The sequence below is a fragment of the Erinaceus europaeus genome, chromosome 11 (genome assembly GCF_950295315.1).
Source record: "Erinaceus europaeus chromosome 11, mEriEur2.1, whole genome shotgun sequence".
Lineage (NCBI taxonomy): Eukaryota > Metazoa > Chordata > Mammalia > Eulipotyphla > Erinaceidae > Erinaceus > Erinaceus europaeus.
In genome coordinates, this window is record NC_080172.1 from 114,840,708 (window position 1) to 114,864,556 (window position 23,849).

Here is a 23,849-nt window from a genome sequence, read left to right on the forward strand (position 1 = left end):
TCCAGAGACAGAAAGACCCGCTGTAAGCGGCCCAGCCAGACAGCGGTGAGGTTCGCCACGCAGTGGTGCGACTTTAGCTGCACACGGACCCACGTTAGAACAGTAGATACGCCATCGAAAGGAAGCTACCCTGTCTTTTTTTTTTTTTTCCCCTGAAGACCAAGTCGTGTTTTAGGGGTAAGATGGAGGGACACGGTTTTGCTGAAATCCACTTCTATGAGGACTTTCTCCTTCTGTTACTCTGGAATATAATTTCTGAAACTAGAACGAAACAAGTTGACTTGTTTGAGAGCCGGGGCCTTGTGAGCTCTCGGGTGGCCGACTGAGGTAGAGAGAGAGTAGAAGGCAGAGCCCAGCACCAGACCTTCCCCGGTACCGTGTGGTCTGGAGGCCTGAGCTTGGGCCGTGCACGTGGCAAGGCCTCCTTTCTCACAGCTCAGTGGACAGAGCCTGGGACTTAGACAAACACACGTGGTCCCGAGTTGGCCCCTGGCATCATCACATATGCCGGTGTGACGCTCTGGTTCCTGGTTCTTGTTCATATATCCCTCTCCCCCTGCCCTTGTCGCGTTAATAAATATTTTAAATAGTCTTTGAATCGTAAATATTTCATCCTGACTGATAGCACACATGTTATGTAAGAGCTGTAGATTCAGGGAGTAGCCTTGTCCTGAAGACAACAACAAAAACAACAAACAGCATCATCAGTCGGGACCGGGTGGTGGCACACCTGGTTGAGCGCACATGTGACAGTGCACAAGGACCCAGGTTCGAACCCTCAGTCCCACCTGCTGGGGGAAAGCTTTGCAAGTGGTGAAGCAGTGTTGCAGATGTCTCCCTATCAACTCCTTCCCTCTAGATTTCTGACTGTCTCTATCCGATAGATAGATAATTTTTAAAGACCATCATAAGTAAAGAGCTTTTGTTACTGAAGACCATCCAGGGAGCTCATTTTGAGAGTCTACTGCTAAGCACAGTGAGCAGGGGGGACTTGGCAAGCTGCCCTGCTCAGAATCAGTTCCACCTCCAGCTTCCCGACTCAGTTATCCACGGGAAAGTACAGTTTTGGTTGTGGCCTAAGTATTTTGTGAGAAGGGGAGAATTTTAAGCCCAGAGAGGAATTTCTGAATTAACAGTTCTAATCTTTCCCGCAAGGGGAGCATGAGTGCGTGATAGACTAAATCTAAAGGTTTTATTTGGCAGTTTTGTTGTTATGGAACGTACTGGTAAAATGGAACATCGCAGGCTGTGCAAATCCAGTTTTTAAAGGTAAAACGTCAGTGAGTTTTAGTCATGTACCTTTTACAACTTATGCTAATGTTTATGATGTTCAGATGGTGAAACGATTCCATATCAGTCATAATTCATAGAACATAACTTTTCTAGTATCAAAATCAAAACCCTGGAATAGCAGGTGAAATTTTTTTTTCTCTTTTTCTGAAAACTGTTTCTGTGCTGAATAATCGACACTAAAGCATCATTTTCTTTTCTGGCAATTAAAAAAAAATTCAGAGGAGAAACTGTATCTGTTAAGTTTTCTGAAAACGCAAAGGTAAAGACGTTACACCAGATCATTGGGTTTAGTTTGATTTTCTCCTAGAAATAAATCTCTACTTGAAAAGGAGATCTGAGCAGTGACTGTGAGACATATCCACTCACCCCCCCGACTCCATAAGATTACCATGCCACGTATTTTTGTCTGTGGGTCTAATCTTTCCACCTGTCTCCCGTGTTCGTTGACAATTCTCTGTGTATCGATGTATAAAATTGATTTCATCCCAAGTTCTAGTTAAAATCCATTCAAATCGATGCATTGCTTTATGTACTGTAAGAGGATTAGAACAACCGACAAATCTTTTGAATGTCTAAATTTTAGAAACATCCCCCCAACTTTGACGCTACCAGTTCCTGACTGTACAGATGGCAACAGAATGGAGACTAGAACCCTGCATGCTGTGTGGTTTGCACTGTTAACCCAAGTTTGCTTGTCTGTTTCCTAATTCAAACAGAGCGTCAGAAGCCATGATGCATGTAGTGTGTGTGTACTGCAGCTGGAGTGGGCCCCAGACCAGGTATTTATAGACAACGCCTTAAGCCTTCCGTCCAGTCGCCGTCTATGGCCTCAGAGTCTCTGTATCCGCAGCAGTTTGGGAATCTAGCTTCTGTCACTCATCTTCTCGTCTTGTTCAATCTGGTTACAATTAGCCTGTATATACATTTGTTTGTCCTCATACATGCATTACCCGAGCAGAAGTTCCTATTTAGAGCTGTGAATATCAGATCAAATCAAGAGTATGAGATGCCGTGGCGGTTCTAAAGGGGGAGGCGGTAGACTCGCAGGCCTTGAGGCTTTGAGGCCCAAGCTCAGTCTGCCGCTGCCACAAGCCAGGGCTGACTGGGCAGCGCTCTGGGAGCGGAGAGAAAGACGGAGAAGGCTATGTCCACATCACCACCCTTTTTCTTGATGATGTGTGTGGGTGCTGTTTGGGGCCTCTTCTAAAAATCCGCAGTTTCCCCCCACATCACGACACATGATTAATGGCCTGGAGTTAGAAAGAGGCGGGGCAGGTCTTTTTGTTTGTTGGTTCGTTGGTTTTTTCTTTAGCCTATTTGACAAGAAGTGGATAAGAAAACAGTCTTAGTGGCCCAGGTCGTGGCTTAGCTGATAAAACATTGACTCTCAAACACAAGGTCCTGAGTTCAATCCCTGGCAGCACATGTACCAGAGTGATGTCTGGTTCTCTCTCTCCTTCTAGCTTTCTCATTAATAAATAAATTTAAAAAAAGAAAAGAAAAAAAAAACAGTCTTAGTCGGGGGGCGGGGTTGTTTAGGGTCGCATAGGCAAGGACAGCCTTTCTCTTTGTAGCTAGACAGGTTTTTTTCGTAGAAGATTCTATGCGTACCTTCCTCTGGTGTAAATCACCGAGCATCAGGCAGAGTAGAATAGCTGATTTATTTAATAGGATAGGTGGGTTTTTTTTTTTTTTTTAATCGATCATTCGAGGACTTTATAGGCATTTGCAGGCTGGTTGTAATTAGATATAGCTTTAATTTCTTTTTCTTCCTAAGGAGGGTTTAAATGTAGGTATAATTTAATTATTCCTTTTAAATGTGTATATTAAATTTTTCTTTCTTTATTATTGGATAGAGACAGAAATTGAGAGGAGAGGGGGAGGTACCAGCGGCCCTGCTTCAGCACTTGTGAATCAGCCCCCACCCCCGCATGTGGGGACCAAGGGCTTGAACCCTGGTCCTTGCACAGTTGTGAGCGCTTAACCAGGTGCGCCACCGCTTGGCCTCATTCTTAATGTCCACCGTCTCCATCCTCTTCTGTCTTTTTTTTTTTTTTTTAAAGATTTTATTTATTGATTGATAAGAAAGATAGGAGAAAAAGAGCCAGGCATCACTCCTGGTACATGTGCCACTAGGGCTTGAACTCAGTGCCTCACACTTGAGCATCAAGTGCTTTATCCACTGCGCCACCTCCTGGACCACACTCTTCTCCTGTCTTATAGAACTGACACAGAACTTCCCTCCACGGAGGATTTGAGCCAGAGAGATTGGCCGGCAGAGTTACAGAAAGTCCTGGCCTTGCTCCCCCAGTGAGTGCAGGTCATGTCCCTCCGGCCTCGGCCTCGCACCACGATCAGAACTGTCCTGCCGTGTCACCGGCAGGGCGTTTCACTACACCGCACCTTCTGTGAGCCTGTCCCAGAGTCAGCTTGCGGCTCTGATAAATAAAGCCCACTAGTAAGCTCATCTCTAGATCTCAGTCCGCACTGACGGCTGCTCTCCTCTGTGCCCCGGAAGTGTGAGCCAGGAAGCTCCGCCCCGCAGGCTGCTAACTAGTGTCAAGCCAGGGTGTCTCAGAACCTGAGCCTTGTTTGCTGACTCCCGTGGAGATTGTCCCCCCGTGTCGGGTGTGGATGTCGAGCGTGGAGCGTCTGACCTCCCCTGCTCTGTCTTACGAAGTCATTTTCGTTCACCAAAATACAAGCAACTTGTGGCGAGCGAAGTGCCTGCCGTGGGCCTAGCGGGAAGACTAATAAGGGCTGTCTCCCTCCCCTCCCCTGCTCTTAAAGCTTCAGACGTCTCAAGTTGCATTGTGTTCGTGTGACAAAGTAGCTGATAATCCTTCTAAAGATTGCATGATTGGGGAAGACGGTGGTTGGGATTTAAGCTGTCATCTTTACCGCTTTATTCTCCGAATCACTTCTCACTTGGTTTTATTATGCTTTTCGTGAAGGTGGGATAGTAATAAGTAGAATGTTTGTCCGTTGTAACTAGAAGTTTTCTAGAGGTTCCAACACATTACATTCTTACTTCGCCTTAGACACTCTCCACTCCTGAGAGCCCACGCAGCTCCAGTCTGCACATCTGTATATAGTCTTAGTGTCCACACTGGAAACACTGAAAGCTGGTCGGCATAGGAATCATTGTAGCACAGATTTGCGGGATCACTTGAGCTCATTTAAAATGCACGTGCCTGGGTTTACCCCCGAGGCTGGTGCCCGGAATGTGCATGCTCAGCAGATGTCCCGGGTGACCTTACGGCAAGAGATGAAGAGGCTGTTCTGTGATTCTGAGCTCAGCGAGGATGAAGACGTGCACACGTCCTTTCGTCTTGAGTACTAGTCCATATGAATGCTTATTACTGAGCTTAACTTCAAATACTGAATCATGACGCCTTTTACTTAAGATCATATCAACCTCTTTACTGTAACGCTGGGATATTGTTTGCCACAGTAAGAATGTTTTTGTGTTTTGGGTTTTTTTTTTCTTTGGTATAATGTTCTGAACATTAACTCTGTTTTGAAGGACCTGGAGTGGTTCTGCCCTGTTTCGATTTGTGTCCTTTGATTCTGCGGCCTTCCTGAAATATCCATTCATCTTCCTCCTCTCCTTTCTGTTCTGTCTAGAGAAAAGCGGTAAAGAAACTACCTCACCGGGAACGTCATCACCAACATCAGATGGATCTAGTCACCCGACCCATCCTTCAGGCCAGAGTCCCGACTCAGGCGACCCGGGCAGCGTCGGGCCAGAGGCCTCCTGTGAGCCGGCGCGACTTCCTGTGCGGGACTCTGCTCCGCCTGTGCGGGACTCGCCCGGAGAAGCCGCGGCCACCGACCCTCAGGAGCCGCCTCCTGCTGGAAGAAGCGCGCACAGCCCCCGATCTCCGCACACGAGGCGGGAATCCAGTCTGCTCGGCACAGCTACCCGGATGCAGGAACCGTGGGACTCCCCGGGTGGGGGGTTTCGGTGTCCGGAACGCCAGGGCCTGAGCGAAGGGGGCGGCCGCCTTCCGCACAGAGGAGCCGGGAGTGAGCAGCGGGAGACGGCGCCCGGCCAGGGGCATCTCCACAGCACCGAGGACCTGGACGCGCAGCTGCGGGGACGTGGCGACATGGGGGCTGCGGCCACCGCCTGCTCGTGCTCGGACTCGGAAACTCTGATGGAGGTCGCCGAGCCCGACCCGGCGGGCAGAGAGGAGGCCCAGGAGGCCGGTGGGAAGAGTGTGGACGGCCCTGCGCTCGGCCCGGACGATCTCCCGATGGAGGTGGAGGTGGAAGCGTCCGAGGGTGGCCGATCCGTCCCCGAAAGTCGTGTCGCCGTGTCCGAAAGTCGCGTCGCCGTATCCGGCACGAGCGACGGCTGTCAGCCCTCCACGGAATCCGCCGAGGAGTCTTGCTCCTCTCTGACGGCCGCCTTGAAGGAACTGCACGGGCTCTTGGTCATCAGCAGTAAGACGACGGCCTCGGGGAGCAACACGTCCGAAGAGATCACCCGCCGACCTGAAGCAGGGGCCGAGGACCGATCCTCCGGCGGGGACCGCTCCCAGAGACGGGCCCAGAGCGAACAGCGTGCGCGGAGCTCCATCGCCACCGCGGCCGCGGCTGGAACACAAGCCGCACAGAGCATGGACCTCGGGGCTTCGGGCGGCGGACTGTCGATCGCCAAGGCGGGTGTGTCTGAGTCCGGGGAACCAGTAACCGAGGGCGGTTCCGTCGCCCCAGCCTCGCCTCAGATGTCCCGGCAGCCACAGTCCACCCTCGGCGCGGAGATGCCGCCTGCGCCCGCAGCAGAGGAGGCAGAGGAGGAGGAGGGTGCACTCGGTCACACCTGTGAGCCAGCCGGCTGGGCCTCGTCCGGTTCCGGGCTGGCTAGAGATCCGGGTCAGGGCACGCAGGCTGCAGGGCCTCGCCTCGAACTCCCCACGCCGGTGTTTCCTGCCGCTGACATCGAGCGCATCCTCCGCGCCGGCTTCACCCTGCAGGAAGCTCTCGGGGCTCTGCATCGAGTCGGGGGCAACGCCGACCTTGCACTTCTTGTTTTGCTGGCGAAGAACATTGTAGTCCCTACATAGCCACGGGGGGAAATGGGCTAGACGGTTATTCCATTCCCGTTAGGATGAAACTGTACACACACACACACACACACACACACTCGCTCACTCACTCAGCACATACACGGTATCTAGAGGAACCTGCGAGCAGAATGTCGAGCCAGATTTATTCTCCCCCCACCCCCCAGATTTTTTTTTCGGGCCAAAGTAATTTATGATCTCTTATCTCATGAATTTGCCTGTTTGTTAAAACTTGGGCCTTTTTAAATGTCTTGGCTGTGTGTGCATACAAAAGCTTTTTATTCTCATTAAGATGATGTATTCTGTAATAAAATGAATGGTTTTATGTAAAGCATACCACTTTAGAATGAGTGAGTGCTTTGAAAAGCAGAAGCCGTGAGAAACCCCACCACCTGTAAGGCTAAGAGCAGATCAACTCCACACATCCACACACCCTGACCTGTGTGTAGGCAAGAAAGGTAGGACTTGCCGACACGGCTCAGTCTGCAAACTTGTGACCACATGGTTCGCGGTTTGGAGTCCTCCCCGTCGCTCTGTACTAGGATCCGTGAATTTGAACGGGAAATCCGAATAATGGAGCATTACCCAGAGTGCTGTGCTTTTATTGGTACAGTCAGGGTTTGACATTTTTAACGGGGGAGCAGGAAGATTGAAAACTTGAGCTGTTTCCGTGCATCACGACCGCCGTGTGGGTTGTCAGATGTGAGAGATTAAAGTTGAGCAGAACACAGTGCTGTATTAAAGGGAAAAAAAAAAAAAAACCCTGGAATTCTTGACAGATGTCTTGCTAGTAGAGCCAAATACAGAGCGGTAGCCGAAACCCTGGGATTTACCAGGAATTGGGTCTCCTGAGCTTTGTAACTGGTCATAGTCTTCAGTGGACGTGAATTCAACCAGTGGGCGATTGCCGGTGTTTAGTTTCCACCTAAACTCTCTTAGAGCTCCGAGTGAGACAGGCTGGCGTGCCGGTGAGCTTGCCGCTGGGTGCTCTTGGCGAGTGTTGGTCTGTCCGTCCGTCCGTAATAGAAACAGAAACTGTGGCTTTAACGCAAGTGGCCTTGGTAGAGCTGCCAGCCATCCTTTCCTCAGGACTTTTCTAGGCAAGATTTACCCCCACCCCTCCCTCCCCCACCCCGTGTGTTGACTGTGTTGCATTAGAATGAGGCATATAGTACATAGATGTATTTATTGTGGCCTTTTTCTATATCTATAAGGACTACCCCCTTGGAAGTCACTGTCCTCTGGGCCCCGCTGTGCAATAATCCGACTGGGTTGATTTTAGATTTCCCCAACCCTCACCTGGAGAGGTAACTCTCCCTAGCGAAATCTGAAATCTTCAGGATAATACTGGGTTGCCAGAGAAATCACTGTGCAGTTTTGAATAGAAGAACGGGTGCCGGGTGGTGGCGCACCTGGTTAAGTGCCACAGGGACCCAGGTTCAAGCCCCTGCTCCCCACCTGTAGGGGGAAAGCTTCAGGAGTGGTGAGACAGGGCTGCAGGTATCTCTGTCTCCTCCCCCTCTCTATTTCTCTCTGTCTCTCCACCAATAAATAAATAAAATATTTTTTAAAAACCGTGTCTTGACTTTTCCAGCAGCTCACTAGTTGGCAGTGTGTCTAAAACGGAAGCTTTGAAAGGGTGAGTTACAACCTTCGTGGTAGAGTGGGTTTGTCTCAAGTCTGACTCGGTCTCGTCCAAGGCTTTGAGAACTGTCAGAATGGAGACATATCTCAGGAGATTGATTTGAGGGCACACAAGAGACCCTACAAGCCCAGCTGCTTCCCGCTTTGATGTCTGCGTGTGTGGTGAGACCACGATGTGAGGGGAGCCAGCAAGCCTCCGGGTGACGGGCCAGAGAGTAGAGGCAGCTTGACTTGCCAGCGTTCTCTCTCTCCTTGTGGACCCTTTCACCTGCCTTCCACCAAATACGTAGGAGGCCTTGGGAGACCGCGTAGAGTTTCTGTCGGCTGATTCCGGGAGTGCAACCCTAATGAGGGGGTGCTATGGCTGAAGCAAAAGCTAGTGGCAGTGCAAGCCCTCCCCCCCCATCTTTACGAGGGTCGAGGGGATGTGTTCTAAACTTGTTCATCTTTAGGACCTTGGAGTGGGTGGGTGTGAGACGGGGCAGCTGGTCAGCGACAGTAGAGGCCTCCGGTGTGAAGGTGGGCCTGTGGTTCACCTGTGAAAGTGGAGTAAATTTGTCAAATGGAAACACAAGACCACAGGATAAGAGGGGTACAGTTCCCACCACCACAACTCCGTATCCCATCCCCTCCCCTGATAGCTTTCCCATTCTCTATCCCTCTGGGAGCATGGACCCAGGGTCATTGTGGGGTGCAGAAGGTGGAAGGTCTGGCTTCTGTAATTGCTTCCCCACTGAACATGGGCGTTGACAGGTCTGTCCACACTCCCAGCCTCTCTCTTTCCCTAGTGGGGCAGGGCTCTGGGGAATCGGGGCTCCAGGACACATTGGTGGGGTCGTCTGCCCAGGGAAGTCCGGTTGGCATCATGCTAGCATCTGGAACCTGCTGGCCCAGGAACGACTGAGGCCGTTAGGGATACTTTTAATGAGCTTAAATTACTTGCCAAATATCCTTGTCCTTTCACCATTTGTTTTTCAATCTTTCGCTTTTATCTCTTACAGCTCCTGTCTTGTCCCATTTGACTTTATACTTTTTTTTAAAATATTCCCTTTTGTTGCCCTTGTTTTATTGTTATAGTTATTATTGATGTCATCGTTGTTGGATAGGATAGAGATAAATGGAGAGAGGAGAGGAAAACGGGGAGAGAAAGACAGACACCTGCAGACCTGCTTCACCGCCTGTGAAGCGACTCCCCTGCAGGTGGGGAGCCGGGGGCTTTGCGCCGCCTGCGCTACAGCCCGACTCCCTGACTTTATACTTTTTAAGTGCCGAAATCAGATACTCATCTCTTCAAGAATAAGATCAAATCATGAACTCCTCTAACGAAGATTGTCGTTTTGACAAGGGGAACTGGCCAAATGGTCTATGTTAAAACTACTTTGCCGGGAGTCGGGCGGTAGCGCAGCGGGTTAAGCGCAGGTGGCACAAAGCTCAAGGATCTGCATAGGGATCCCTGTTTGAGCCCCCGGCTCCCCACTGCAGGGGAGTCGCTTCACAGGCGGTGAAGCAGGTCTGCAGGTGTCTTGTCTTTCTCTCCTGTCTTCCCCTCCTCTCTCCATTTCTCTCTGTCCAACAACTACAACAATAAAACAAGGGCAACAAAAGGGAATAAATACCTTAAAAAAAAAAAAACTGCTTTGCCATGCTGACTACAAAGATCTAGATTCCCTTATATCCGTGTGTGTAAAAGACAAACCCGTGTGTGTTCTCAAAACATTTCTCCAGCAGCAGTTTGCCTGAGACTGGAGAGAGAGCTTTCCGTATAGAGACCCGGGTCACTGAAGCGCTGCTCGTTCCTTCAGGTGTTCTTTCCTTCCTCCAGCTTCGACTTTTCTTCACAGCAAAGTATATATCTGTATTAAATTTACAAACGTTAAGTTAATGGGTGATTTAATCAAGTACAAGGAGTCAAGTCAAGTACGTATGAAGTTTACATTCAGAGGAGACCGGACGTGTTCAGGGTGGTACGGCCATAGATAAACGTTCAAATTCATAGACAATAAAACAACAACAAAATGAAGTTAAATTGGAGAATTTTTAAGATAAAGTTTTAAAAGCTTCCACGGCTGCAATTTAAGTTTTATTTATTGTTTAGAAGTTGAGAGGAAGGAAGGAAGGAAGGAGGTAGAGAGTTGGACACTTGAGCCCTGCTGTGAAGCTTACCCCTGCAGGTGGGGACCGGGGGGCTTGAACCTGGGTCCTTGTCCCCTTAACCAACTGTGCCACTGCCTGGCCCTTGCAATTTGTTTAACTCTAGATTTACCCTGTTTTCTGTTGATTTGTATATTTTCCTGAACCCTCTATACTCATAAGTCAGGGCAGAGGGAGACAGCATAATGGATATGCAAAGAGACTCTCATGTCTGAGGCTCCGAAGTCTCAGGTTCATTCCCCCGCACCACCATAAGCCTGAGCTGGGCAGTGCTCTGGTGTATCTCTCTCTGTGTGTGTCTCTCAAAAACAAATAAAATATAAAAAAGAAATCTTTAAGAAAATAATAAATCATGGGAGTCAGGCTATAGCACAGCGGGTTAGGCGCACGTGGCACAAAACACAAGGACTGGACATGGGAACAACCTGTCCCCTTCCCCTTTGGCAAGAAAGAATTGGCTCTCAATCTAACCACGTTCAAGAAAAGGGGATGGAAGCGGATATTAGGAGGGAGCCGGGGGTCTGCTATAATGGGAAGGGGATTTTGACCAGGACAACGTGGCTATCCTGGGAAACACAGATTTAGGAAGGGGCTGGAAGTCTAAGCGAATTTTGAAGAAAAGGCATGGTTGTCGTCACGGAGACATGGAAACGGCAGGGGTCTGTAGTCGCTGTATTGATAGACATCAATGAAAAGGCTACAACCAACTGGGCTATTTCTCACATATGGGAGACTTAGGTGAGACAAAAAAAAATTACTGGGGGACTAATGGTTTACAGAAATACACTTGTTGGCACGGGTACAATCTCTAGAGTTTTCTGCAAAATACCACACCATCTTGCACCTGGAACTGAAAGTCTCCCCACACACAGTCCTTTACTTTGGTACAATAAGGCAAATGTCTTTTATAAAAGAAGAACAAAGGAGAGTCGGGCAGTAGCACAGCGGGTTAAGCGCACGTGGCACCAAGCACAAGGATCCCGGTTCGAGCCCCCGGCTCCCCACCTGCAGGGGAGTCGCTTCACAGGCGGTGAAGCAGGTCTGCAGGTGTCTGTCTTTCTCTCCCCCTCTCTGTCTTCCCCTCCTCTCTCCATTTCTCTCTGTTCTACCCAATGACGCCATCAATAACAACAATAAAACAACAAGGGCATCAAAAGAGAATAAATATTTTTTAAAAATTTAAAAAGAAGGGAGTCGGGCGGTAGCGCAGTGGGTTAAGCGCATGTGGCGCAAAGCATAAGGACTGGTGTAAGGATCCCGGTTCGAACCTCAGCTCTCCGCCTGCAGGGGAGTCGCTTCACAGGCAGTGAAGCAGGTCTGCAGGTGTCTGTCTTCCCCTCCCTGTCTTCCCCTCCTCTCTCCATTTCTCTCTGTCCTATCCAACAACGACATCAATAACTACAATAAAACAATAAGAGCAACAAAAGGAAATAAATATTAAACAATTTTTAAAAAAGAACAAAGGGCAGGGGTAGATAGCACAATGGTTCTGCAAACAGACTCCCATGCCTGAGGTTCCAAAGTCCCAGGTTCAATCCCCTTCTTCTTCTAGCGTTTGCCCTTCTTCCGTAGCCAGTCAACAGCGTCAGGTTGAGCCTGATGTAAAGTTTCGAGACCTCCTTTGAATCTGGAGAGGTGGCAGTCGTTGACTATGTGGGTCATAGTCTGTCTGGAGCCGCAGGGGCAGTTCGGGTCGTCTCTGGCTCCCCAGCGATGGAACATAGCGGCGCACCGGCCATGGCCTGTTCGATAGCGATGGAGGAGGGCCCGATCATAACATGCTAGGTCAAAGCCGGGTTGACGCTCGCAGGGGTCTGCGATGAGGTGTTTGTTCTTTACCTCGGCTGACTGCCAACTCTGTTTCCAAGAGTCTGGAACAGAGAAGTTCAGTGTAGGCGTAGGGGACCAGATTGGGTGACGAGACGTCAAGCGTTGGACAGGATGGGCGAAGATATCCGCGTATATTGGCAGGTCCGGTCGAGCGTAGACGTGGGAAATGAACTTAGATGATGCCGCATCCCGACGAATATCTGGCATGGCGATGTTGCTAAGGACTGGCAGCCATGGAACCGGGGTGGAACGGATGGTTCCAGAAATGATCCTCATGGAGGAATATAATTTGGAATCGACCAAGTGGACATGGGGGCTACGGAACCATCCTGGGGCACAGTATTCTGCAGTGGAATAGCAGAATGCCAGAGAGGATGATCGTAGTGTGGAAGCGCTCGCGCCCCATGAGGAGCTGGCCAGTCTTGCAATGATGTGATTCCTCGCGCCCACCTTTGCTGCAGTTTTTATGAGATCCCCTGCACCACCATAAACCAGACCTGAGCAGTGCTCCGGTTTAAAAAAAAAGAAAAAAAAGAAGAAGAAGAAAACCAGGTTTTTCGTGTCACTGATTTGGAAACAGACTGAGTAACTTGCCCTCCAGTGGAGAGTGAGTCAGCTCAGGCTTGTAACTCCAGATGGTTCAGAGTCTCATGCTCTTCCACGTGATCAGCAGTCTTGTGCAATGAGTGAATTGGTTTCAATTTTGATCTTTTTTTAAAAAAATATTTATTCCCTTTTGCTGCCCTTGTTGTTTTATTGTTGTAGTTATTATTGTTGTTATTAATGTTGTTGGATAGGACAGAGAGAAATGGAGAGAGAAGGGGAAGACAGAGAGGGGGAGGGAAAGAAAGACACCTGCAGACCTGCTTCACCACTTGTGAAGCGACTTCCCGAGTCGGGGGTTCGAACCGGGATCCTTAGGCCAGTCCCTGTGCTTTGTGCCACGTGCGCTTAACCCGCTGTGCTTCCGCCCGACTCCCCCAGTTTTGATCTTAAATAACAGCATGACAGCCTGGAACAGGATTGATAGACAGTGTGTGTGTGTGTGTGTGTGTCTGTGTTAGAAAGATAAGAGGGAGCATTTGGAATTACCATATCTCACAGGCAAAGACACATTACATATTTGAGCTCTGGGTGTGGAGCAATGAGCTGCCTATGAACACACACATTTATACCCACCCCTGCCTCCTTTCCCTGCAAGAAATCTTGGGATGCAGCCTGGGAGACGGAGCAATGGGTAGCATGCTCGACCTGGGTGCGAGAGGCTCCAAGTTCAGTTCCTTGGAGCTATATGTCTCAGAGTGGACGCTTTGATTTGCTCTCTCATACATACGTAAACCCATAAAAAATATTAAGAAGAACTTCAACAATAAAACAACCAGGGCAACAAAAGGGAATAAATAAATACTTTAAAAATTTAGGGTGGGTGGGGAGAATACAGGTCCATGAAGGATGATAAATGACATAGTGGGGGTTGGATTGTTAAATGGGAAACTGGGGAATGTTATGCATGTACAAACTATTGTATTGACTGTTGAATGTTGTAAACCATTCCCCAATAAAGAAATTTAAAAAATATTTTAAATAAAATTTTAAAAATTAAAATAAAGAAGAGAAAAAAGTTTAGATACATGAATTTATTTTAAATAAGATATAGGGTGTTGGGCGGTAGCGCTACAACAAGAAAAAACAAGGGCAACGAAAGGGAGAATAAATAATTTAAGATATATATATATGATATATTGTAAGACTAAAACATACCTCTCTCTCCCAGACCCCTTCTCTTTTCCTTTTTTAAAAGATTTTATTTATTTATTTACTTATGAGAAAGATAGAGGAAGGAAGAACCAGACATCACTCTGGTTCTTGTGCTGCAGGGATGGAACTCAGGGCCTCAGTGCTTTATCCGCTGTGACCACCCTTGCTAGGTTTCTGGGGCAGTACAGTGTTAGAGTTACAAGGTGTGAAGTCAGGTGGATTCAGGAGAGCAGGTGAAGGAAAGCTTTGAGTCAGGCAGGAAGAGTTAAGAATGGGGGACTCTCCTTGGGGAATGTGATGCATGTACAAACTATTGTATTTACTATTAAATGTAAAACATTAATTCCCCAATAAAGAAATAAATTTAAAAAAAAAAAGAATGGGGGACTCTCCAAGGCCGGTTAGGGGCCTAGAGTGGAAAGCTGTTCCCAGGGTAGGCTGGGAGCATTTTTATATGTTCAGGACATCTTGTTTTTAGCTTGGAGGTCCCTGGAAGTCGACGTTGTCCCAAGTTTTATGTCCTAATTCTAGTTGGAAATGTCGGTGTAGTCCTTTTGGCCTTGAAGTCAGTATTGTTCCAATTCTGGCTGAAGATATTTGATGTGGGGGGGGGGCGTGAATTCCTGTGTGGGTGAGGGATTTACTTTTCCATTTCAGCAAGATAAACTTCCCATGAGATTAGGGAGTCATCTCTCAGCATATTTCCCTCAACCCTTCTTCCATATATATATATATATATATATATAATTTGTTTATTAATGAAGGGATAGGAGGAGAGAGAGAAAGAACCGGATAATATCACTCTGGTACATGTGCTGCCAGGGACTGAACTCAGAACCTCATGCTTGAGAGTCCAACCCTTTATCCACTGTGCCACCTCCCGGACCACCTTCCTTTTTTAATAGGTAATAACAGAGAAGGGAGGGACACCTGCAGCTCACCACCACTCACCAAGCTTTCCCCACCCCAGCAGGCGGGGACTGGGGAGTCTGAATTCAGGTTCTTGCGTGTGGCAACATGTGCTCTGTCCAGGGTGTCACTGCCTATACAAAGGTCAGGAATTCGTAGAGAGTGAGACAACATGTCCCTCCTGAATGTTGTAAACGATTGAACATGACCATCCTCTAATACAAGAAAAAAACAAACCGTAACGGCAGACATTCAGCCCTTTATGTCACAGATACACAGCCGAGCGTTTTGTACCCATGCTGAGGCTGTCATCTGCCCAAGCACGCATGGTAATTGGGAGGTGGTACCCAGCACAAGATGATGCCCAAATGATGGCTTGTGATTTAACAGCAGGGAAGGGTCACAAAGCAGGTTGGCTCCACCTTAGACTGAATGAATCCTTAAGATGCAGGCAGGAGCCTGTAAGCACCCTGGCCTGGGTGGAGTGGGAAGGGAGTGCCACTACCCAAGCTATTAGACTGGTCATTCCTGCCAGACTCCTCGCTCCTTGCCACCGACACCTTCTCATTCAGAGCAATGCGTCTTCTGTCCTCAAGCTTTTCTCTCCCTACCCGGTAGCCTCAGTTCCAATATGTGACAACTATCTTGTCAATCATTATTTCCCGTAATAAAATGATTTTAAAAAATATTTATTTATTTATGTATTCCCTTTTGTTGTCCTTGTTTTATTGTTGTAGTTATTCTTGTTGGATAGGACAGAGAGAAATGGAGAGAGGAGGGGAAGACAGAGAGGAAGAGAGAAAGATAGACACCTGCAGACCCGCTTCACCGCTTGTGAAGCGACTCCCCTGCAAGTGGGGAGCCGGGGGCTCGAACCGGGATCCTTATGCCCGGTCCATGTACTTCGCGCCACGTGCACTTAACCTGCTGTGCTACCGCCGCGCCCCCCTTAAATAAATCTTAAAGAAAAAAAAATGGGGTCCAGATATGCCTCTGTGGTAAGCTGAGAAATGCATGCTGAGGTACATGAGGGTGAGGGGCGCTCCTGAGATCATACCGCCTGCAGCAGAGGCGCTCCTTCTGTCTTAAAAATTATATACACAGGGCGGGGGATAGATAGCATAATGGTTATGCAAATGCCTTAAAAGCCTGAGGTTCTGGGGCCGAGTGGTGGCGCCCCTGGTTGAGCGCACATGTTACAATGCTCAAGGACCTGGGTTCAAGTCCCTGGTCCCCACCTGCAGGGGGAAAGCTTTGCCAGTTGGTGAAGCAGGTCTGCAGGTGTCTGTCTGTCTCTCTCCCTCTCTCTCTCTCTCCCCTCTCATTTTCTCTCTGTCCTGTCCGATAAAATAGAAAAAAGGAAAATGAAAAAAATGGCTACCGGGAGGGGACCTGGGGTCCAACACGGTGGGAACCCCTGGGCTAAAGACACAGCTTCGTGGGGTCTGTGGGCTGGGTGGGGGGCACTGCTGGAGACCCTGGGCCCTGTGCCAGCTCCTGGGCTGGGCAGCCAGCCTCTGAGAGGGGGTCTGGGGAACTCAAGGTCTGTGAGCATCAGGGTCTCAGAGTGCTGGCCTCTGGGCTCTGTCAGCTGATCCGGACCAGGGAGAGGGGTCTCCCCCACTTTAGGGGGAAGGGGCATTTTCTGGGGGGCCTGTGTGCTGAGGGTGCTCCCCGGTCCCGAGAAGTTAGGGCTCACCCCCCTTTTTTTCTGGGGAGGGGGAGAGGGGTGTTTCCTGAAGTCTCTTAAGGACTGAAGTGCTGGGTGCTGAGGGGGCTCTCCAGGGCCCCCCAGGGCGACCCCACGGGTTTGTCAGCTGGTAAGAACTAAGGAGAGGGTTCCCCCACTTCTTTTAGTGGGGGGCATTTCCCGAGGTCTTAAAGGATAGAAAATGAGGGTGCTCTCCTGGGGTGCTCAAGTCTGTCAGCTGATAGGACCAGGGAGAGGGGTCCAGAGAACCGTGGGACACCCCCACTTTTTTGGGAAAGGGGCGATTTCCGAGGTCGCTGAGGGCCGAGAGTCCCGGGGGCTGGGTGCTGAGGGTGCTGAGAGTGCTGTGTGCTGAGGGTGCTGGGTGCTGAGGGTGCTGGGTTCTGTGGGTGCTGGGTTCTGAGGGTGCTGGGTGCTGGGTGCTTGAGGGTGTTGGGTGCTGAGGGTGCTGGGTGCTGAGGGTGCTGGTTGCTGGGTGCTGAGGGTGCTGGGTGCTGAGGGTGCTGAGGGTGCTGGGGGTGCTGGTTGCTGGGTGCTGAGGGTGCTGGGTGCTGAGGGTGCTGGTTGCTGAGGGTGCTGAGGGTGCTGGGTGCTGAGGGTGCTGGGTGCTGAGGGTGCTGAGGGTGCTGGGTGCTGAGGGTGCTGGGGGTGCTGGTTGCTGGGTGCTGAGGGTGCTGGGTGCTGAGGGTGCTGGGTGCTGGGTGCTGAGGGTGCTGAGGGTTCTGGGTGCTGAGGGTGCTGGGTGCTGAGGGTTCTGGGTGCTGAGGGTGCTGGGTGCTGAGGGTGCTGAGGGTGCTGGGTGCTGAAGGTGCTGGGTGCTGAGGGTGCTGGTTGCTGGGTGCTGAGGGTGCTGGGTGCTGAGGGTGCTGAGGGTGCTGGGTGCTGAGGGTGCTGGTTGCTGGTTGATGAGGGTGCTGGTTGCTGGGTGCTGAGGGTGCTGGTTGCTGGGTGCTGAGGGTACTGGGTGCTGAGGGTGCTGGGTGCTGGGTGCTGAGGGTGCTGGGTGCTGAGGGTGCTGAGGGTACTGGGTGCTGAGGGTGCTGGGTGCTGAGGGTGCTGGGTGCTGAGGGTGCTGAGGGTGCTGGGTGCTGAGGGTGCTGGGTGCTGGTTGCTGGGTGCTGAGGGTGCTGGGTGCTGAGGGTGCTGGGTGCTGAGGGTGCTGAGGGTTCTGGGTGCTGAGGGTGCTGGGTGCTGAGGGTTCCGGGTGCTGAGGGTGCTGGGTGCTGAGGGTGCTGAGGGTGCTGGGTGCTGAGGGTGCTGGTTGCTGGGTGCTGTGGGTGCTGGGTGCTGAGGGTGCTGAGGGTGCTGGGTGCTGAGGGTGCTGGTTGATGAGGGTGCTGGTTGCTGGGTGCTGAGGGTGCTGGTTGCTGGGTGCTGAGGGTACTGGGTGCTGAGGGTGCTGGGTGCTGAGTGTGCTGAAGGTACTGGGTGCTGAGGGTGCTGGGTGCTGAGGGTGCTGGTTGCTGAGGGTGCTGGGTGCTGGGTGCTGAGGGTGCTCTCTCTCGGGTGCCCAGGGCGGCCCCGACCCCCAGCACCGGCCGAGCTGCGGCCCCGCCCCGCCCCGCCCCGCCCCGCCTGACATCAGTTCCTGCCGCCGCCTCCGCGCCGCCCTCCCTCCCGCCCTCCTTCCCCGCCCTCCGCGCTGGGAGCCGCCGGGCCGCGGCGCAGGGAGCGAGGGGCCGGGCGAGGCGGGCGAGGGCCGGGCGGGCGGGCGCCGGGCCCCGCGGCCGGCACGACGGAGCCCCCGCACGGCCGGCGGCAGCGGTTGGAGGCGGCCCCGGGGCCCCGGCGCGGGAAGCGGCGGCGGCGGCGGGGCGGCGGCGGGGGCAGCGCCATGGAGCCGCGGGAGGTGAAGGATCGGATCCTGGAGAACATCTCGCAGTCGGTGAAGAAGGTGAGCGCCGCCTCCCCGCAGCCCTCCGGGCCTGTCACCGGCTGTCACCTGGCTGTCACCCCGCTGTCACCCGGCTGTCATCCTGCTGGGGGGGGCCCGCGGCCTCCCAGCCGCTCTCACGCAACAAAGTTGAGGTCAGGGGCCCGGGAGCTGCCGCCAGCCAGGGCCCGAGACCCCCGGGGACCCGCAGCCAATCTGGGGGGGACTCCCGGGGGTGGGGGCAGCGTGGCATCCTCATTCCGGGAGCCGGCCTCGGAGTTGACAGTCAGGGAAAAGCCCCCCCCAGTTCTGGGTCACATTGCCTGGGGGGTGGGGAGGGGAAGTTCCCGGAGTGATCTCTTTCTCTTTCTCTCTCTATCTTTTATTTATTTTTAGTATGGTTATTTATTGCATAGAGACAGCCAGAAATGGAGAGGAAGGGGGGGGGGTTGCTGATAGAAAGGGTGAGACAGGCCGGGTGGCGGGCCACCTGGTTGAGCGCACATGTTACGATGCACAAGGACTGGGGGGCTCACCAGTCCTTGGAAACTCACCCCCCCAGCCCTCCACCTGCAGGGAGGGAAGGTTTGCAAATGGTGAAGCAGAATTGCAGATGTCTGTCTCCCTACCACCCCATTCCCTCTCGATTTCTGCCTGTGTCTATCCAGAAAGTAAATGAAAACAGTAAGACACAGAGAGACACCTGCAGACCTGCTTCACCACCTGCAATGTTTCCCCCCCTCCAGATGGGGATGGGGGGGGGCCTTGAGCCCAGGTAAGTGCTCTCAGCCAGGTGCGGGACCCCCCCCCCCATCTTTCTCAAGAAGCTTTTTTTTTTTTTTTTTTTAAACCAGAGCACGGCTTAGCTCTGGTTTATGGTGGTGCAGGGATTGAACCTGGGACTTCAGAGCCTCAGGCATGAGAGTCTCTTTGCATAGCCATTATGCCATCTATCTACCTTCCACCCAAGAAGTGCAGTTTTGAGGAAGAGACTTGAGTTCAGAGCTTTGGAACAGGAAGTGTCTGGGAATTGGGAGTTTGGCTGGAGACCCCTTGAGACTTCCCACGCGTGGGGCTCACCGCAGTAGAGCCAGAATCTTAGATTCCAGGTAGAAATGTGTAAGACGGTCATTTTTTTTTTTTTCTGAACAAGCATCCCCCTGGTTAGAAGACAGAATTCATGGTCACTTCACAAGCAAGCCAGAATTGACCTTCCCCACATCCGTTTGAATTCCTGGCTCACCTGAAACTGGGATACATAGGATATTCTGGTGAAAGAGACTCAGATCACTTTCATTACTTCAGGAATCCAAAGGAAATAATTAGAGCGACCACAACATGGACACTAACATCCCGCCCCCCCCCACCACAAAGTACACACTTAAATTCCATAAAAACAACAGAGGAAACCATTTTACTTTCTGCAAAGATCATCTTCTCTTCCAGGCTTAAAAAGAAAGGCAAGGGGGCATGGGTCGGTAGCGCAGCATGTTATGCACTCATGGCGCAAAGGATCCCGGTTCGAGCCCCCGGCTCCCCACCTGCAGGGGAGTCGCTTCACAGGCAGTGAAGCAGGTCTGCAGGTGTCTGTCTTTCTCTCCCCCTCTCTGTCTTCCCCTCCTCTCTCCATTTCTCTCTGTCCTATCCAACAATGACAACATCAATAACAACAACAATAATAACTGCAACAACAATAAAAACAAGGGCAACAAAAGGGAAAATAAATAAATAAATATAAGAAAAAAAAAGGCAAGGACTGGAGAGAAAATGTAATGGTTGTGTAGAAAGACTTTGATGCCTGTGAGACACCAAAGGTCCCAGATTCAATCCCCAGCACCACCATAGACCAGAGATGAACAGTCTTCTGGTAAATTAATAATAATAGTAATAGTAATAATAATAATAATGTAAGGAAAGAAAAAAACAATTCAGATGCACGTACTAAAACACTCCGCTAAAAGCACAACGGAAAATATCGCAAGGTTTTGTCTAGTGTTCCTCAGCTGTTGCAGGGGTAGAATTTTAGTCTGCTAATGAGTGCAGAAAAGCAAACACTTGGTTAAAAAGCTACAGCTCTTCTTTTGCAATGGAAGAGGAAACTGCCGACCTTTCTGACCTGATCGGGGCCAGTTACGGCTGTCACAGCTGCAGGTAGGCCGAGCGTTCTGTCTTTAAATTTCCAACCAAAAGGGAAGGGCCAGGCTGAAGGAGGGTGGGCACTGGGCACTGGGCAAAAACACATCTTTCAAGGCAGAGGGCGGGCCTGTGCGGCTGACCGCCATGTATGACGGAGTCTGATGCTCTTATCAGGATGGTTAAACTTGTGTGTATTTGGACAGCGTAATTGATTGAGCTGTAAGGCACCCTCGAGGTTATAAGTAGGATACTACAAACTGGAAGCCTGTCCCTGGGCACATTACAGCTAAAGGCATGACTGGCATCGTGGTCAGAAGCATGGGTCCTGGGGCCTAGGAGGTGATGCCGTCTGTGGGTGAGGTGATGGATTCTCCAGCATAAGGTCCTTAGTTTAATCCCTGACATTGTAAGTGTCAGAGTGAGGCTCTGATTCTCTCTTTGATATATATATATGTATATATATATATACATATATATATATATTGCCCCCAGGGTTATTATTGGGGCTTGGTGCCTGCACTATGAATTCACTGCTCCTGGAGGCCACTTTTATCATTTTGTTGCCCTTGTTGTTGTTGTTGTTATTTTTTTTTAATTTTTAAATTTTCTTTATTTGTTTATTGGACAGAGACAGCCAGAAATTGAGAGGGAAGGGGTTGATAGAGAGAAAGAGAGAGTGAGACACCTGCAGTCCTGCGTCACCACTTGTGAAGCTTTCCCCCTGCAGGTGGGGAGTTATTGTTAATTGCTGTTGTTGTTGTTGGATAGGACAGAGAGACATGGAGAGAGGAGGGGAAGACAGAGAGGGGGAGAGAAAGACAGAAGACAGACACCTGCAGACCTGCTTCACCGCCTGTGAAGCGACTCCCCTGCACGTGGGGAGCCGGGGGCTCGAACCGGGATCCTTAGGCCGGTCCTTGCGCTTCAGGCCATGTGCACTTAGCCCGCTGCGCTACTGCCTGGCCCCCTCTCTTTTATATTTTATTTGCTTTTAATGAAAGATAAAGAGAAAAATACAGAGAGACCAGAGCACTGCTCGGCTCTGCCTTATGGCGGTGTCAGGGACCTCAGAGCTTCAGGTACGAAAGCCTTTTGTATAAGAATTATGCTGTCTCCCCAGCCCCTGATTCTCTCTCTCTTTCTTCCCCCATCTCTTTCTCATAAATAAATAAATAAATAAATAAATAAATAAATCTTAAAAAACAATGGATTCTGGAGTCTGGCTGTCTCAGTGGAATGCCTACTTTGCCAATTTTTAGTCATCTTGTAACCTTGGGTAGGTTCTTTAACTTTTTCATAACTCAGCTTTCTTCTCCATAAAGCAGAGAGAAAATTTGGGTGGTTGTGAAGATTTAAAGAGTTTGTATGTCAGTAATGAGGCTGGTGCTTGGTGCACTCTAAATAAGTTGTCTTAACCCGTCCCTTGGGCTTCCATAGGAAACTGTGTAGACTGAGTGGCTTATAAACATCAAATTATCTGTCGCAGGAATATTGAATGCTGGAAGTCGGAAAATAGGGTGCCAACACTTAGGGTTTTAGCCTTCTTTTCTTTTCTTTTTTTTAAAGAAGACTTTCTTTTAAAAATATTTATTTATTTATTCCCTTTTGTTGCCCTTGTTTTCTTGTAGTTACTGTTGTTGTTATTGATGTCATCGTTGTTGGATAGGACAGAGAGAAATGGAGAGAGGAGGGGAGGACAGAGAGGGAGAGAGAAAGATAGACACCTGCAGACCTGCTTCACCGCCCGTGAAGTGACTTCCCTGCAGGTGGGGAGCCGGGGGCTCGAACCGGGAGCCTTAAGCTAGTCCTTGGGCTTTGTGACGTGTGCTCAACCCACTGTGCGACTGCCCGGCTCCCTGGCGTCTTTTTTATAAGGACACAAATCCCATTCGTGAGGGCTCCACTCTCTAGACATAAGCAACTCCCCAAGGCTCCACCTCCAAGAACAGCACATTGGTTAGAATGTCAAGGCATGAACTTACGAAGGAAACAGACGTTTACCCTCCGGCATTCGCGGTTGCTTCTTCTGTTGGTGGCAGAACTAATTCCTCATTTGACATGGCTCAGTGCCCCACCACTTAGAGGTTGTTAGGACTCGGACTTGGTGGCTACTTGCTTTGTGTGCTATTTCAGCGAATGGTTGAGAGACATTTGCCAGAGTGCTGGGTTTTCTGAGTCTGCTCTGTAAGCAGTCAATACCTCGACTGGTTACAGCAGTAGGCCTGGAGGGTTAGCAGTACTGGGATCACATGTGTCTTTGTGGGGCTTTTTGTTTGGCTTTTAAATGTTTGATTTATTTATTTTAATGAGAGATTCAGAGAGAGAGAGAGAGAGAGAGACAGAAAAACACCAGAGCACTGCTCACCTCTGGCTGATGGTGGTGCTGGGGATTGATCCCAGGACCTCAGGCATGAGAGTCTTTTTGTGTAATCATTACGCTGTCTCCCCAGCACCAGACTTGACTTTGAGTGCCAGTGTCATCTAAGATTGTCATATGGTGACTTGGAAGTTGCTTTGCCTTTAGTTCCCTCATGTCACTAAATTGTTCTTGCTGGTCCTTTCATAAGAATATTGCATAAGGGGGGCCATGTCACAGTGCTCAAGGACCCAGGTTCCAGCCCCCCGTCCCCACCTGCAGAGGGAAAGCTTCACGAGTGGAGAAGCAGGGCTGCAGGTGTCTCTCTGTCTCACCATTCCTTTCAGTTTCTCTCTTCCAGACCATTTTTTTCTTTTCTTTTTTTTTAAAAAAATATTTATTTATTCCCTTTTGTTGCCCTTGTTATTTTATTGTAATTATTGTTTTTGTTATTGATGTCATTGTTGTTGGATAGGACAGACAGAAATGGAGAGAGGAGGGGAAGACAGAGAGGGGGAGAGAAAGAGAGACACCTGCAGACCTGCTTCACCGCCTGTGAAGCGACTCCCCTGCAGGTGGGGACCCGGGGGCTCAAACAGGGATCCTTGCGCCGGTCCCTGCACTTTGCGCCACCTGAGCTTAACCCGCTGTGCCACCGCCCGACTCCCTCAAGATGATTTTTAAGAGGCACACTACAACATTAAAACTTCCTTTGGGGAGATGGATTTCAACCTGGGTTGTCTGCATGACAAAGCAGGTGTGCTACACAAGTAGACTCCCCCTGTCCTTGCACACTGCAAGTCATTTTGTTCATCATGTTGCAGACATGGTAAGATGTGTTGTTCCATGACCTGTGTCCGACTGGCCACATGGTGCTCCTGGCTTCTCTCCTCTGACCTGAAGGTGCTTTCTGGCTCTGACTTCTGTGTACTTCTAGAACTAAGAGAGACACATGGATATGATTTTGACGGTGGTGGTGGTTCCCTTTAAAGTGACTTCCGGTTATCCCCAGGGAGTGGGGTAGTGAACAGATTTTTTTTGTTTTTGCCTCCAGGGTTATTTTTATTTTTTATTTTTAAAATGTCTTTATTGGGGAATTAATGTTTTACATTCAAC

General features: G+C 50.2%; 2 protein-coding genes across 4 annotated transcripts in view; both read left to right on the forward strand.

The window, feature by feature from the left end:
- LOC103114082 (protein DDI1 homolog 2) overlaps positions 1-6,701 on the forward strand; it is a 43,824-nt gene extending 37,123 nt beyond the window's left edge. For 2 of the 3 annotated variants that reach the window (XM_060202322.1, XM_060202323.1), the window contains one exon: positions 4,921-6,701. In XM_060202322.1, the coding sequence (XP_060058305.1) occupies positions 4,921-6,365 (1,445 nt within the window). In that variant the 3' untranslated portion in view covers positions 6,366-6,701. Of the gene's footprint in view, positions 1-2,009; positions 2,073-4,920 lie in introns of those variants that run through there. The other variant, XM_016188423.2, reaches the window with a different exon arrangement.
- Positions 6,702-15,683: 8,982 nt separating this feature from the next.
- Positions 15,684-21,209, forward strand: LOC132541486 (vasodilator-stimulated phosphoprotein-like). Its single transcript, XM_060202391.1, has 3 exons — positions 15,684-15,689; positions 17,954-18,262; positions 19,395-21,209. Exons 1-3 carry the CDS (start codon positions 15,684-15,686, stop codon positions 19,407-19,409), a joined length of 330 nt encoding a protein of 109 aa, XP_060058374.1. The 3' UTR covers positions 19,410-21,209.
- Positions 21,210-23,849: the final 2,640 nt, after the last annotated feature.